General features: G+C 39.1%; 1 protein-coding gene across 1 annotated transcript in view; it reads left to right on the forward strand.

Moving 5' to 3' along the window:
• Nucleotides 1-178: 178 nt before the first annotated feature.
• Nucleotides 179-13,632, forward strand: part of LOC113116186 (E3 ubiquitin-protein ligase TRIM71-like) — a 35,261-nt gene continuing 21,807 nt past the window's right edge. Inside the window, exon 1 of the mRNA XM_026284160.1 lies at nt 179-1,706. Coding sequence (XP_026139945.1) covers nt 999-1,706 — 708 coding nt within the window. The 5' untranslated portion in view covers nt 179-998. The remainder of the gene's footprint in view (nt 1,707-13,632) is intronic.

Genomic DNA, 13,632 nt, shown 5'->3' on the forward strand with positions numbered 1-13,632 from the left:
ACCAACAGACTACAATTTGTAAGTAATCTACCCAGCTGTGCGCACGCGCGCGCGCGCGCACACACACACACACACACACACATAAATACATACATGCTGAATATGTACTAGTTTGAAGAGAATGCCCTGCCCAACCCCGCCCCCTCGTCACATAAGCCCCGCCCTTCTAGAGTGTTCTCTGGCGGAAGTGCGCTCTAGGCTTTTTTAGTGTGGAAGCGTTCACTTGATGGTCACGCGTTGTAGAATTGTATTCCGCGCGAGCGTCATGCCATTGAAAATGAATGCGGATTGAAGAGTTGCGCGGGGAGAGCGTTTGTTTTGCGCTGTAGACGTGAGACGAATATGGGCAGTTGAAACTCGTGGAACGAAAGGTTGAATGGTTACTTTATATCCCTCGCCAAAGTGTTACTGTAACCGGATTGAGGGAAGTTAAAGGGGCTTTTCAGCCTCACTACAGTAACAGGATCTTGAGGGGAGCTGCGCTGCGTGCTAATGAGCTACATGGGACATACTTTGAATTATTTAATTGCGGCTCGCGCTAGCGCGTATTGAGTATAACGACGCGCAGATGGTAGACTAAAGCGCGTTCATGGAAAACGGACACATTTGCGCTTGGGAAGGTAAAAACTGACACCGTGTCGAGGGCGTTTGGCCCCTCTCGTCATGCGACGGTGGGGGAGGATCGGAGCAGGGACCTCGCAGCGGATTTCATGTTTCGCAACAATGTTAATGCCCCATAGCGAGGGATTATAAGGCCTCAAAATGACAATTGGTTTCCAAACGCGCACTCGAGAAGTTGCGTAAAGAGTTTTTTCAGCGAATATCTATCGATAATAACCAAAGTAGAGCGCCCAATTAAATCTAAACTCATTAAACGGCCATGTATATATCAAGTAGCTATCGTTGATTGCAGCATGCCAAGTCTATGATCTGCATCATTTGCTCGAATTGATCAGGGAACCATTTCGGAAGCTTTTTGTGTATCTTAACGCGTCTTTATGTGTGAAGTTATTTTGTGGTCCTCTGCGCAAATGGCGTCTTTCCCAGACTCCGACCTGCAAACATGTCCGCTGTGCAAGGAGCTGTGCGGCTGCTCTGCTCCGATCTCCTCCAATTCATCTACCTCCTCCTCGTCCTCCCAGACCTCCAGCTCCTCATCTACCTCATCCACCAGGAGGCTGCACGTCTTGCCCTGTTTGCACGCCTTCTGCAGGCAATGCCTGGAGGGCCACAGGAGCCCAGGTGACCCTCTGAAGCTCAGATGCCCCACATGCGACCAAAAAGTGTCTCTGTCGGAATCAGGCGTTGATGCGCTACCTTCCTCCAACTTTCTCTTCAGCAACCTGCTGGATGTGGTGGTCTCTGCTGAGGAACAGGGCAAGAACGGTCGGCCTTCATCGGTGGTCCATCACGGTGGTCTTCTGAGACCCCAGCACCTCTCAGACCCTCAGTGCAGCTCTTGTGATGAGGGCAACCCCGCTACCTCCCACTGCCTGGACTGCCAGGAGTACCTGTGCGATAACTGCGTCAGGGCCCATCAGAGGGTCCGACTCACCAAAGACCATTTCATCGAGAGTTTACACCTGGTCAACCGCAGCAACAACTCCAACACCCCGATCAACATCTCCCAGTCCTTCCATAACAGCTTCTCCATGCTGAATGTGTTCCAGGAGAGGATGGACTTCTGCCAGCAGCACGATGACGCGGTGAGTTTTGTCTCCAGAGATTCATTTGTTCAGTGCGTGTTTGTTATTTTGTTACAATCTAGTGGTTAAATCTGGGCTGGCTGCTGAAAGGTTGTTGGTTCGAACCTCAGCCAAGGCCATTCTTGCTTAGTCCACACTTTTACTTTTATTACTTTTTTATTACGATTGTAATAAGTGTATGTACATTACTCTGGATAAAAGCATCTGCTAAATACTAGCCTCGTTTACAGTCAAAAAAAAAAAAAATTGGTCACAGATGCACACCTTCATGGTCAAAGATGTAACCATGTATTCATGATTTAGGGGACCATATGTAATCATTTAGGTATTGGTGGACCTCTACTCTGGGTGGATATGTCGTCTTTAATTTCTATATTGGGTACTAGTCCGGTTTGGGGTGCTATAATTTATCATAGAGATTTTCTAATATGGTTGTTGTTCTTGTTTTTACAGCAGATAATATGTAGATTGAATGGTAGTTCTTAAATTCAAGTTCATAATTTCTGCTTTTTCCGGTCCGTAATAATTATTTGGTGTATAACAAAATGTTATAAACAAGTTGCTTAAAATTATTTATTCAAATTTTTAGTTTATTCTTTGTTTTATCTTTCTTATAATTACATTTATTTTATGCTATTATATTAATTTTTCTCTATGACTAGGGTCTTAAACATAAAATGTTTTTTACATTTTGTAATGAATAGATACATCAGGATTTACTTATAAATAACTTTATGCAAACCACTTATGTATTGAAAATCATGAGTACTGAAGTTTATAATTGGGAATCTAGCTGCAAACACTGATAATCTTTATGCATCGGTTCATATCTGTTTTTGATAAGTGCTTGTGTCACTTCAAGAGTTCCTGACCGTTAATCTGTTTGAGGGTTTTAAATAACAGGCCTTTTTCCTGTTATTTTCCTGCTGGAAGTTAGTCTCTCAGACTTTGATCTCACTGTCTTGATGCTTTCGAGGAATCTGCACTTTATAAGTATTTTTATTTTTTTTACCAGTGTTATGAATTCCAATGCAATATGCGGGGCAGCTGCGTATAGCTTCAGACATCCATATGTTTTCTAGATTGATGTGAGAGCTCTCACCAGTGTTTCAGAAGTTTTTTTTTTCTTTATCAGGGGGACATGGTGTTCTCTGTTTGAGCAATGTTGTTGCCCAGTGCTGCATGAATGTCACAGAAATATAGTATATAAAATCTCATTGTATTTTTACCAAAAATGAAGCCTGATTGTGGAGCTAGTTGAGTCCCAGTGCTGTCAAAGATAATTTACTGAAACATACTAATTGGATGTCTGTAGTAATTAAAAAAGCTTTCACAGCTTTAATTTAGCTAATATTAACAAAAACATTTTTTAATAAATGTAGGCTATATAGTGATGTGTAAAACATTTTATATAATAGACATGTTTTGTTGAAAGAGGTAGTTACATTATTAAAATGTGTGTGTGTGTGTGTGTGTGTGTGTGTATATATATATATATATATATATATACTCATTCATTTTCTTTAACAAAAATGTCTTTTATTATTACTATTAAATATGCAATGTTTCACATGTAAAATGTTTTGTTATGTTTACATAATTGCACATTTTGTCCATGTGCAGGGAGTTTTTAATAGTACATCGGTCATGTTGATTTCTGAATGCAGAACGTGTCGTCATGCTCGTGGTATCAGCTGTGCGCTGTGAGGGCTCATCCTGCATACCTCACACATAGTCCACAATGCACTGCAATGGAACAGCCAGAACCACACCACACCATCTATCAGTCTCCATACTGGCATGCACACAGGAGGACTCTGGTTTCACTGAGCCCTCATGTTTTTCAGAGCTACTGTCGTTAACAGCATAGCTTACGCGTGTTATACTGACATTATGAACAAATAAACCTGTGATTTAATGCCTGAATGGAGACTAATAAGATGACTGTTCATTGTTATATTAGTGCCTTCTGAGCATAAAGTGAGCTCAGTGTATAACGCCATAATTTCCAAAAGTATATTCTCCTAGGGCAGATTATTGTTCTGTAAATGTTAGATATAAGATATAGATTTATGTCATGTTGTTGGCTTCATAGATGCGTAGGTTCTGTGTTTTATGGAAGAGCAATGAAGAGAAGTGTGTGTGTGTGTGTGGTGGATAAATATGAAATGACTTCTATAGAGAGTGGAGTTGAACCTCAGTAGGGGGGAAACAGGAAGCTCTTGCTTTGAGGCTGTGTCTGTGGAATGCTATGACATCAGTTCCCAGAAGCCACCTGGGAGAGCAGTGGGATTCTCAATCATTGTCTACATCTCTTTCTGGTTGGTTTGGTTGGAGTTGACTGAGCTGGCCATTGGATGCTTTTTACATTCCTGTTTTTCAGTGTGTGTGTGTTTGAGGTAAAGAAATCCTTCTGGTTAAAGGTCAACAGTAGTAACATCCAACCCCAATTGATTGAGTTTACATTGAACAGCGCTTTCAGCCTTCGTGGCATCTGCTCTTTTGCTTAAACCAGTTTAAACAATGAAATAGAAAATCTTTTTTTTTTTTTTTTTGGATTGTAAGGCTGCAGATGTTAAACGTTTTGTGCTCATAAGCCTGAACACAATGAAACCTAACCTATAATCCTCATGTTCTCCTCTTCAATTAATGGAAGGACTAATGGTGTCCATCTCTTTGTTTGAAAGTAATTGCCTTTGCATTATTCATGCACTGTCCACAGTTTGCATCGACTCATTTTGTTGCATAAAGGACTGGTCTATTAGGCTGCATTTACACTGCAAGCCTAATCCCAAGATGCAATAGTCATCTTTTTTTCTTTTTTTGTCTCAACCATTTACATTCACTTATGACATAAATTACGCGGAATGAATGTGTTAATCAATAAGCTCTGGTATTTAGAATAACTGTCATCTTGGATTAAAAATGGAGAAAAGAATATTACAATTTGTCAGTTGTTTTTTTTTCATTTGTATTTCACTCTGGTAATTTTATATATTATTTTATTACCACCTAATCTGCCTACTAAATCAAGCAACCAACTAGTTTAAACCTAAATATCGAAAATAACCCAGATTCTCAAAATCACTGTTTGGGCTTAAATATATAGTTGTAATTAATTCTAACTCAAATATCAAAATATAGCTCACTCTGAAAAGTAAATGTTTAAAGGTAAACATGTTCAATTTCATAGACATTAAATGTCTTCATGGGCTTCAGTCGCACATTGGATGTGAAGCATCGCACCCTGGACGTCTCGGAGGTAATATTTAAGATGGCCATCTACAAACTGAGAATCGAATCACTGATATACAGGCAAAAGTTCATTTCAAGAATGAAGTTGCATCAATGAGTTCATTACAAGTTTCATTAAAAGTGTTTTAATGAAAAAGGTTATGTCAGTATATGCGAATACTTGTCCCAAATAGTTGTTAATGTTAAATCGATACTATGTCAGTGGCAAAAAAATACTTTATCATATTTGGGTGTCACCGATAGATGCAGAGTAGCGCTGACGGTGTGCACGTTTTTCATGGTAGTTATTGTTTTGACTTGCCTCTTTAAAAGGTTTTGGTGGCAGGGCAGAAATTTAGGCATGAGGAATGGTGGACTGGAATTTAGTTTGGCATGAGGGCTTGGTTTGACACACATTTCATGATACTATTCTCATTCACAAGCTTGCGATTTGATTAGATTCAATATTGATTATGTTGGATGTATATCAGGTACAGTTGGGGCTGTGCAAAAAATGTAATTTGATATTTCTTGTGCATCTGGTTAGTAAAAGCGCTCCTGTGATTAGTAGTAAATCTCCAGCACATGCGTTCAGATCAGGGTTGCCAGGTTTTCAAAACAATACCTGCCCAGTATCTTCTTAAAACTAGCCCAGTCGCGTTTCAAGGGATTTGGAGCAGTGCTACACCCGGAGCAGTGGCAGCCAATGCTGTGGAGCCCGGGGATCGTTGTGCAGCCTAAACACCGATTGAGCAATTACATGATACAGATTTTAAAGTTTAAAGTTTTTTTTTTTTTTTTTTTTTTACTTCAGATTTTTAGTCATGTTTATTTTGTGCTGAAACTGGTATTAATGTGGAGGAGATGTGCGCCTCGTGCTGCAGCATCTGAGGCACTAAAGCGAATTGTCACTCCAGATTAAACAGCGGCAATTTAAATACTGCAATACAATGGACAGAATTTGAAATCTGAGACTTTGTTTCCTGTTAAAAGTACTAAAGCACAATGCTAATTGTAACTTATTGGATGGGAAGTACCCTTTAATGTTCCTTCCATTAACTGAAAACAGACTAGACTAATCGATTCTTGGGAATTAGGAATCGATAAAGTTCCGTAAAAATGAGAATCGATTAATATCGAGAGTTTTTTTTTTTTTTTTTACCCAGCCCTTTTCAGCGTGGTTAAAAAATAAGTAAAATCATTGGATATTCAGAATAGTGCTTAGTTTGTGCCATATGTTTACTGCCTGCTCTTGGGTAGTAGTGAATCATGGGAAAGCATAATATCTAAAAGCTTGTAGTCTTCTTTTGCTTAAGGCTGTGGGTTAGGGGTCATCCAAAACTGCCAGAATGGATTCTATGTGGGATTAGTTGGGTCAATGAAGTACCATAGAGACAAACCCCTACCCCGCTCTCTCTTCTGAACTATCCATCATTTTTGTGACACAAATGCAAATTCCTTTCTCTTTTAGTTTAGTTCCCAACACTGAGTTGCTGGAGCCAAGGATGGAGGGATTCCTTGGTTGGACATCATTCATGTTTCCATATTATGTGATCATCCTTTCTTCTGACCCATGCTAAGAGTTGATCCATGATCTAAATATTGAAATCAAAAGTCTGATTAAAAAAAAAAAAAACTGAATCGCCTGTTGTGCAGAGCAACAAACACATTACACAAACAAAATTTTCAGTTACTGCAAATCAATATTTGCAGATGCCCAAAATGTTTATTTATTTATTTTATTTATTTATTTATTTTAAATGTAAGAGATTTAATCAATTATGGGGGCTTGTCAATCAAGGGACCATTTTTCAACCATCTTTTCTTTTGCGATATGTAATCCACTACTATGTCTGCGGCTAGTAATTTATTTATTTATTTTTTCAGAAAATGAAATTAAGACAAAGCAGGTATGCATTCAGATCTTATAAATAAATGCTGTTATTTAACATTTATTTATCAAAGAATCCTTAAGGCTGTACACGGATCATTATAAGACACGGAAGACTCTGAAAGGCTGTTAAAATTACTATTTGATAAATTTTTAAAATGTTAGGAGAAAATTGTTGGCTTTAGTGCAGTGTAAGTCACTTTTAGGGGTGTAACGGTATGCAAAAATCACGGTTTGGTACGTACCTCGGTTTTAAAGTCACGGTTCGGTTCATTTTCGGTAGAGTAAGGCAAAGAAATGCAAACATTAAACTGCAGGTTGTTTATTACTATACACTTTTAAAAAAAAAAAAACTTTTTAATAAAATATATATAATATAAAAATATAATAAGAAATAAAATACTGCTGCAAAGTTCTCCACTAAATAAAATACTCTCAGTCTCAAACCAATATCATATAATAAAATATAATGAAAAATATAAATAAATAATTATGATTACAGTGCAACATTACCAATCCCAGTAAGCTGCTGCTGTAGGTGACATAGAGGGAGACCGCCGACATCTATACTTCATGTTGAACATAAATATAAAGCCTACTGATAAAGGACACCGTCAACAGTATTGATGGCAAAATAGACTGTTTGACAGGTGCAATATTTGAAAATTGATAATTATTTATTTTTTAAATTACATTTATATCTGAATTTATGACAAGCTATAGACTTTCAAACATCAAAGTGTCATTAATTAATATGTATTTGTGTACAAAATGACATATAATCATATTTTCCTATTCTATTTTGCCTGGAAACGCTTCCAACACGTTTGCGTGTCGCGTGAAAAATAGGGGTGCTCCGATCACGATCGGCCGATCGTTATGCGCGTCTCGTCAGTAAAGCCGGTTTTCTAATCAGCGGTTAATTCCATCAGGTGCGTGATTTCACATAGAGCAGCTGTTATTACACGGAGCCGTTGTTAATAGAGAAGATGCGCAAATCACGTTAATTTTCAGCGTTTATTGGCCCATCTTCTCAGTTAACAACGGCTCTGTGTAGTAACAGCTGCTCTATGTGAAATCACGCACCTGATGGAATTAACCGCTGATTAGAAAACCGGCTTTACTGACGAGATGCGCATTAACGATCGGCCGATCATGATCGGAGCACCCCTAGTGAAAAATAGGCGTCTGTTCTATTTCTAGCATGCACGCGTTTTTTCAAATGCTTTATATGTAGGGCTGTGCAAAAAAATCAAATGCGAATTAATTATTATTATTTTTTTAATAAATTTTTTCATGCGCATCTCCTCAGTAAAGGCGCTCCTGTAATTAGTAATATATCTTCAGCACATGCGATCAGATCAGGGTTGCCAGGTTTTCACAACAAAGCCTGCCCAGTGGCTTCTCAAAACTAGCCCAATTGCTTTTCCAGAGGTTTCCCCCGATTAAAAAAAAATTGTCCCGGGGTTAAAACATACGTTTTTTGGCGGGGTTGCCTTAGTAATTCGCATTTTAGGGGCTAAATATTCACTATTGGGATTGGGGCTTCTTCGACCCGCGGACATGAAAAAGAACCACGGACTTGGCAACACTGGTTCAGGTGGAGCGGCACTTACTACACAGAGCCGTAGTTCACTGACAAGCTACACGAAATCACTTTCAAAATAGACAAAGAATCGCCAGCGATTTTAAAATCTATTTTGTGTAGATTGTCAGTGAACTACGGCTCTGTGTAGTAAAGGCCAAACAGTGTTGCCAAGTCCGCGGTTGTTTTTCATGTCCACGGTTTGAAGCGACCCCAATCCCAATAATGTGATATTTAGCCGCTAAAATGCTAGTTTTACCAAGGCAACCTTGCCAAAAAAAAAATTATTTTATCGCCCGGAACGAAACGCGATTGGGCTAGTTTTGAGAAGCAATTGGGCAGGTTTTGTTTTGAAAACCTGGCAATCTTGAGATTGAACGCACGTGCTGGAGATATACCAATAATTACAGGACCGCCTTTACTGACTAGATGCACATGAAAATCATCTTCGATTTTTTTTTTTTTTTTTTTTTTTTTTTTACAGCCCTATTTATATACATGATCCAGAGAAAAAGTGTATATATTCATATGCTCCTCATATGAATTTTTTTTTAGTTATGACGAGTAATGTGAAAACTGATCAAATTGTAATTGACCAAAATCCAATGATTTTCAGGACGGCCCAAGTAAAACATCAATGTTTTATTGCTCTAATTCCACATTTTTATTACTGACAGTTGTCTTGGCGTCTTGAGAACTTTCATAGCTCGTATCTGGATTTAGCAGGGGGCTTCATGAACGCATGCCAGAAGAGCGGTTCAGCATGCGTTTTACAGCCCTGTCTCAGGAACTGCATTACCCTGTGACTCTTTGTTTTTAACCATTTTCACATGCGCTCATCTCAGTGCTTTGATATGGAATCTGGTGGTCCACACTTAAAAAAAAAAAAAGAACTCTCAAGAACCAAGACACAAGCCATATGGAGAAAAGAGTCTTTCAGGGGTTAAGAGGAGTTTGCCGACAGGGTTTTCCTTGGATTGAGGCAACGTCCGAGAGGAATGTGAACTTGTCAGCACATTATTCGGCAGATCCCTCACTGATTCGATGTCTAGCCATCTATAAGACTCCCTCTAAATATTTCCCCATATGTGGTCAAAAACAGACATTTAACATTTCTAAACTATACAGTTTTATGAAGAGCATCTTTAACAAAAAGAGCTTTAAAAAGGATTTTAACATGTTCTGCTGTGTTCCATCCTCCCCCAAGCCCTCTTTGAAAGCGTTTTGAAAGTGTGTCTGGCCAGAGGCTCTGCCCAGAGCTGTAAAGCAGGATGCAGTGAAAGCGCAACATATGTCTGAACATTTAATGCTGTTAGAGGAAGAAAGACAGATGTAGCCAGTCAGGATGGAGAAAGGGAGTGCACCCAGTAGGACTCACAGTGGAAACTTTTAGTAATTCCACCAGTCAAAACACTCCACAGAAAATTTTACCAGACATCCCACTACTCAGTCTACATTTGCTTTATTTCAAGGCTCAAACAGCAAGGTTTTATTAAGTGTTATGTAGGACACCATTTGTCACAAATGGAGGCAACAAACAGACCTTTTGGTATCATGACCAATCCATCCATAGAGCTTGAGCTGATATTACCTGCCTGTGTGTTTGATGAAATAAAGCAGCATGTGGCTTTAGACAGTAGTGCTTTTTAATACAAGTAATTCTGACTTGTTCATTAGAACTGTTCGACCCTCCACATTTGACATTCTTACATATGTATGTGGAGCGTAGGTCTGCATAGATTTGTGTGGGTTACTTTGAGGGGTTTAGCAGCAATCCAGATGGAGTTTCTTCTGTTCTTTTCTATAGCATACTTACAGCAATGCCACATCGGAGTGCTTTCATAATTTTTTTTAAGAAACCTCTGGCAGCTCATCAAAGAAGCTGTTTTGGAGTATTGCAGACCGTGTTTCGAGATTGTGATGGGTCTAGAGACTTGTTTTTGTCATTGTGCATGTGTTTTGTTCTTCTCCCTGTGGCAGTATGCTGATCAGAAGACTGGAAGTTGGTTTACAGTTTCTAAATGGAGTGGAACGGTTTTGTGTGGTTTATAATTTTTTTTCCATTTAATCAGATTGAGGGTGTAAACATTTGGATGTGAAATGTTTATCAGCGTAAACCTGATCCATATGAGAATGTTCATCCAATTGTGTACCTCGAAGGAAAGACGCCAAATTTACAATTCTTAAATTTCATTACAAAAGGTATTGGCATGTCATAATTTGTTCATCATGGCATTTGTATGCAGATTTCACACACGCTTATAGATGAAGACCCACTGTTTAGTAGATATTTGCATTTTAAACCTTCACTCTTAAAATCTAAACAACCAACAGAAACAAAGGATTGAAGAAATAATAATAAAAAAATAAAAAAAATGATATAATCCAAATTGGGTATGGGCCCATTACCGGTTTCAATGTATACAGAGATTTGAAAATTTCACTAATATATTCCATTTGTACTGTTCCTGCGGTATGCGCTGTTTTCCATTTCTCCTCAAAGACTGAAAGGAATACCTCAGGCTGAGTGTAGTTTAGAGAGTAACACTGACCCCTCCTCCTCCTGTTGGTGCGAGCGAATGGTCAGTCACGTGTGTGTAGGATGGCCGAACTTAAGACCCGGGAACACTTCACATTCAGCGTTCCATTCCGTCTCATGCACAGCCGTGTCCGCATAGCTTTCAAAAGTATACTCAACCACAGATGAGTCCAGATGGATGAGCTCACATGCGCAGTACCACGGGATGTATGGCTGTCCGTGAGCCCTCTTGATGACGAAAATAACAGAATAACGACGGTTCGCGGTTGGCCGGAATATACTTTGGCCTTTACGCGATGGGCAACCGGCTGTTTTTACACTGTTAAAGAGTTGGATTCCCATGCTAAACATGGACAAAGTTTCAAAAATTAGGTTGTACGTTTGAAGGAGTATTTTTGTTCCCAAAATACTCCTTCCGGTTTGTCACAAGTTTCGTAAAGTTTTTTCCGAGTATGGCTCTGTGTGACGTTAGATGGAGCGGAATTTCCTTATATGGGTTCAAAGGGCACTTCTCCCGGAAGAGCGTGCGCTCCCGTATAGTGAGGCTGAGCAGACAGTTCACTGATCAGAGCGAGAGCGTCGCGAAATGTCACAAAAGAAGTGTGTTTTTGGTTGCCAGGGCAAGACAACCCTGCACAGATTACTAAAAAAAAAAAAACAGCATTAAGGGACCAGTGGATGGATTTTATTTTTACAAAGCATCAACGGAGTTGTGCAAGTGTTTTTGTTTGTACCCTGCATTTCGAAGATGCTTGTTTTAAAAACAAGGCCCAGTTTGACGACGGATTTGCGTATCGTTTATTTCTTAAGGATAATGCAGTCCCAACGAAAAAGGGTCACGATCGTGTGTTGGAACCGCAGGCGGTGAGTAAAACTGCTTAAAATATCTCTGCCTCCTTGTTAGTGCGTCCCTCCCATGCCGGAGACCCGGGTTTGAGCCCCGCTCGGAGCGAGTCGTTGCTGCTGCTGCTCTCGTTCAGTTTCAGCCTCGGGATCTGATTCTGGATCATAAATAAACGGCTGAATCTGACTGTTAGCCATGGTTTGTTTTGGATGGTGGTTTTTCCCTCACGATAATGTCACAGTTTCCACATGCTCTCAACGCAAAAGCCTATTCGCGCTCGTGATTCTTTAGCTCCGCCCACACGTCACGCCTCCAGTCGGTCGTGTTTTTCCGGGAAAAATCGGTACAGACTATCTTTCTCTTATGAATATAATAAAACTAAAGACTTTTTGGAGTTATGAAGGATGTAGTACTATTATATAGGTACTCAAGATTAACAGGATATTGAGTGAAAACGAGCATTTCACCCCCCCTTTAAGCATCACCACCAGTCTTAAGTTCAGTTAAAATGACAAATATGCATTCATTAGGCCTAAAAGTTAATTTTTACATAAAGGAATTGTGCTAGAAATATTACTATTATTCAGTAAAATGTATGTGATACTGCTACTAATGTTGAAAAAATGTATAAAACTTATTTTTTTAAATAAATAACAATATTTCTTCCATGTTTTCATTTTAATAGCAAATCCCCTTTATTTATAAAAAATAAAAATGTTTAAATTTCATAAATTAAAAGAAAAATTAAATTTGGGTGAAACTTGTTTACTGTTTTTCATAAATATATAACTTGTAGAAAAACTTGGTACCGAGAACTGTGGATTTTCACTGGTATCGGTATCGAATACTGAAATTTTGGTACCGTGACAACACTAGTTACGTGTTAGCTGAGCTTGACTGTTGACCCAGTCAATGCTAATGTCATGTAGTGTTGTACTAGCACTTCTTAGACGGGCACTTAAAAGCTGCCAGGGAAATACATCTATTCATTCAACGAAACCAAACCAAACCTCAGCCACCTGCACGGCATGTCTGTAAAAACTCATTCACGCTTCACTGAAAAACTCACACATACACACGTGTGCATTCCGGAATCCAGTGTGCCAGGCGCCCAGCTGATTTTGTTTTTGCCCCTCACGAGCAGCCAATAAGGGTATTTAAATGGGAAGACTCCTCCCACAGCGGGTGGGAGTGTGGAGGACCATGTGGTTCTGTGTATAGAGAGAGAGAAAATTTTGTCCATGTGTGTTTTGGGAAGAGCAAAATCCTCAAAGGGGATGTGTGACTTCCCAGAAAGAAAAAAAATTAGGAAGCACAGGGCAGTTTAAGTTTGCCTGACGGTTACTTAGTGCTTAAATTAGCATGGTCCTCTGTGGTCTTCAAACAAAGTTTTCCCCTTTACGCTTGACCTTAAACCCGCCGACACCTGTCATTCAAGATTTAGTGTTTCTGTACATTATTTATAGACCAACGTTTAGAGTAAAAAAATAAATAATTATAAGTGGGGGGTAAAAATAGAGGAATTTTTTAATTCATATACAGTGTGTATATATTGTTTTGTTTTGTAAATGGATATAATGTTACATTGTTCCTTTTAAGAAAGGCATGGCAAGCTAAACAGATTGAAGCTTTCAGTGTTGCTGCTATTGCTCAAGAAAAAATAAGAAAACAAAGACAGGTGTGCAAATGATTCACTGAATAACAGAAGAATAGCATGGCTGTTCTCAGTACATCTTTTGTGTGTGTGTGTTAGGGTTAACTAACAGCGGGTTGGTTAGCCTATGTTATTTGTGTATGGTTTGTGAATGGGGCTGGCATATACAGGTCAAACTT

The sequence above is a fragment of the Carassius auratus genome, chromosome 16, assembly GCF_003368295.1.
Source record: "Carassius auratus strain Wakin chromosome 16, ASM336829v1, whole genome shotgun sequence".
NCBI classification, from domain to species: Eukaryota; Metazoa; Chordata; class Actinopteri; order Cypriniformes; family Cyprinidae; genus Carassius; species Carassius auratus.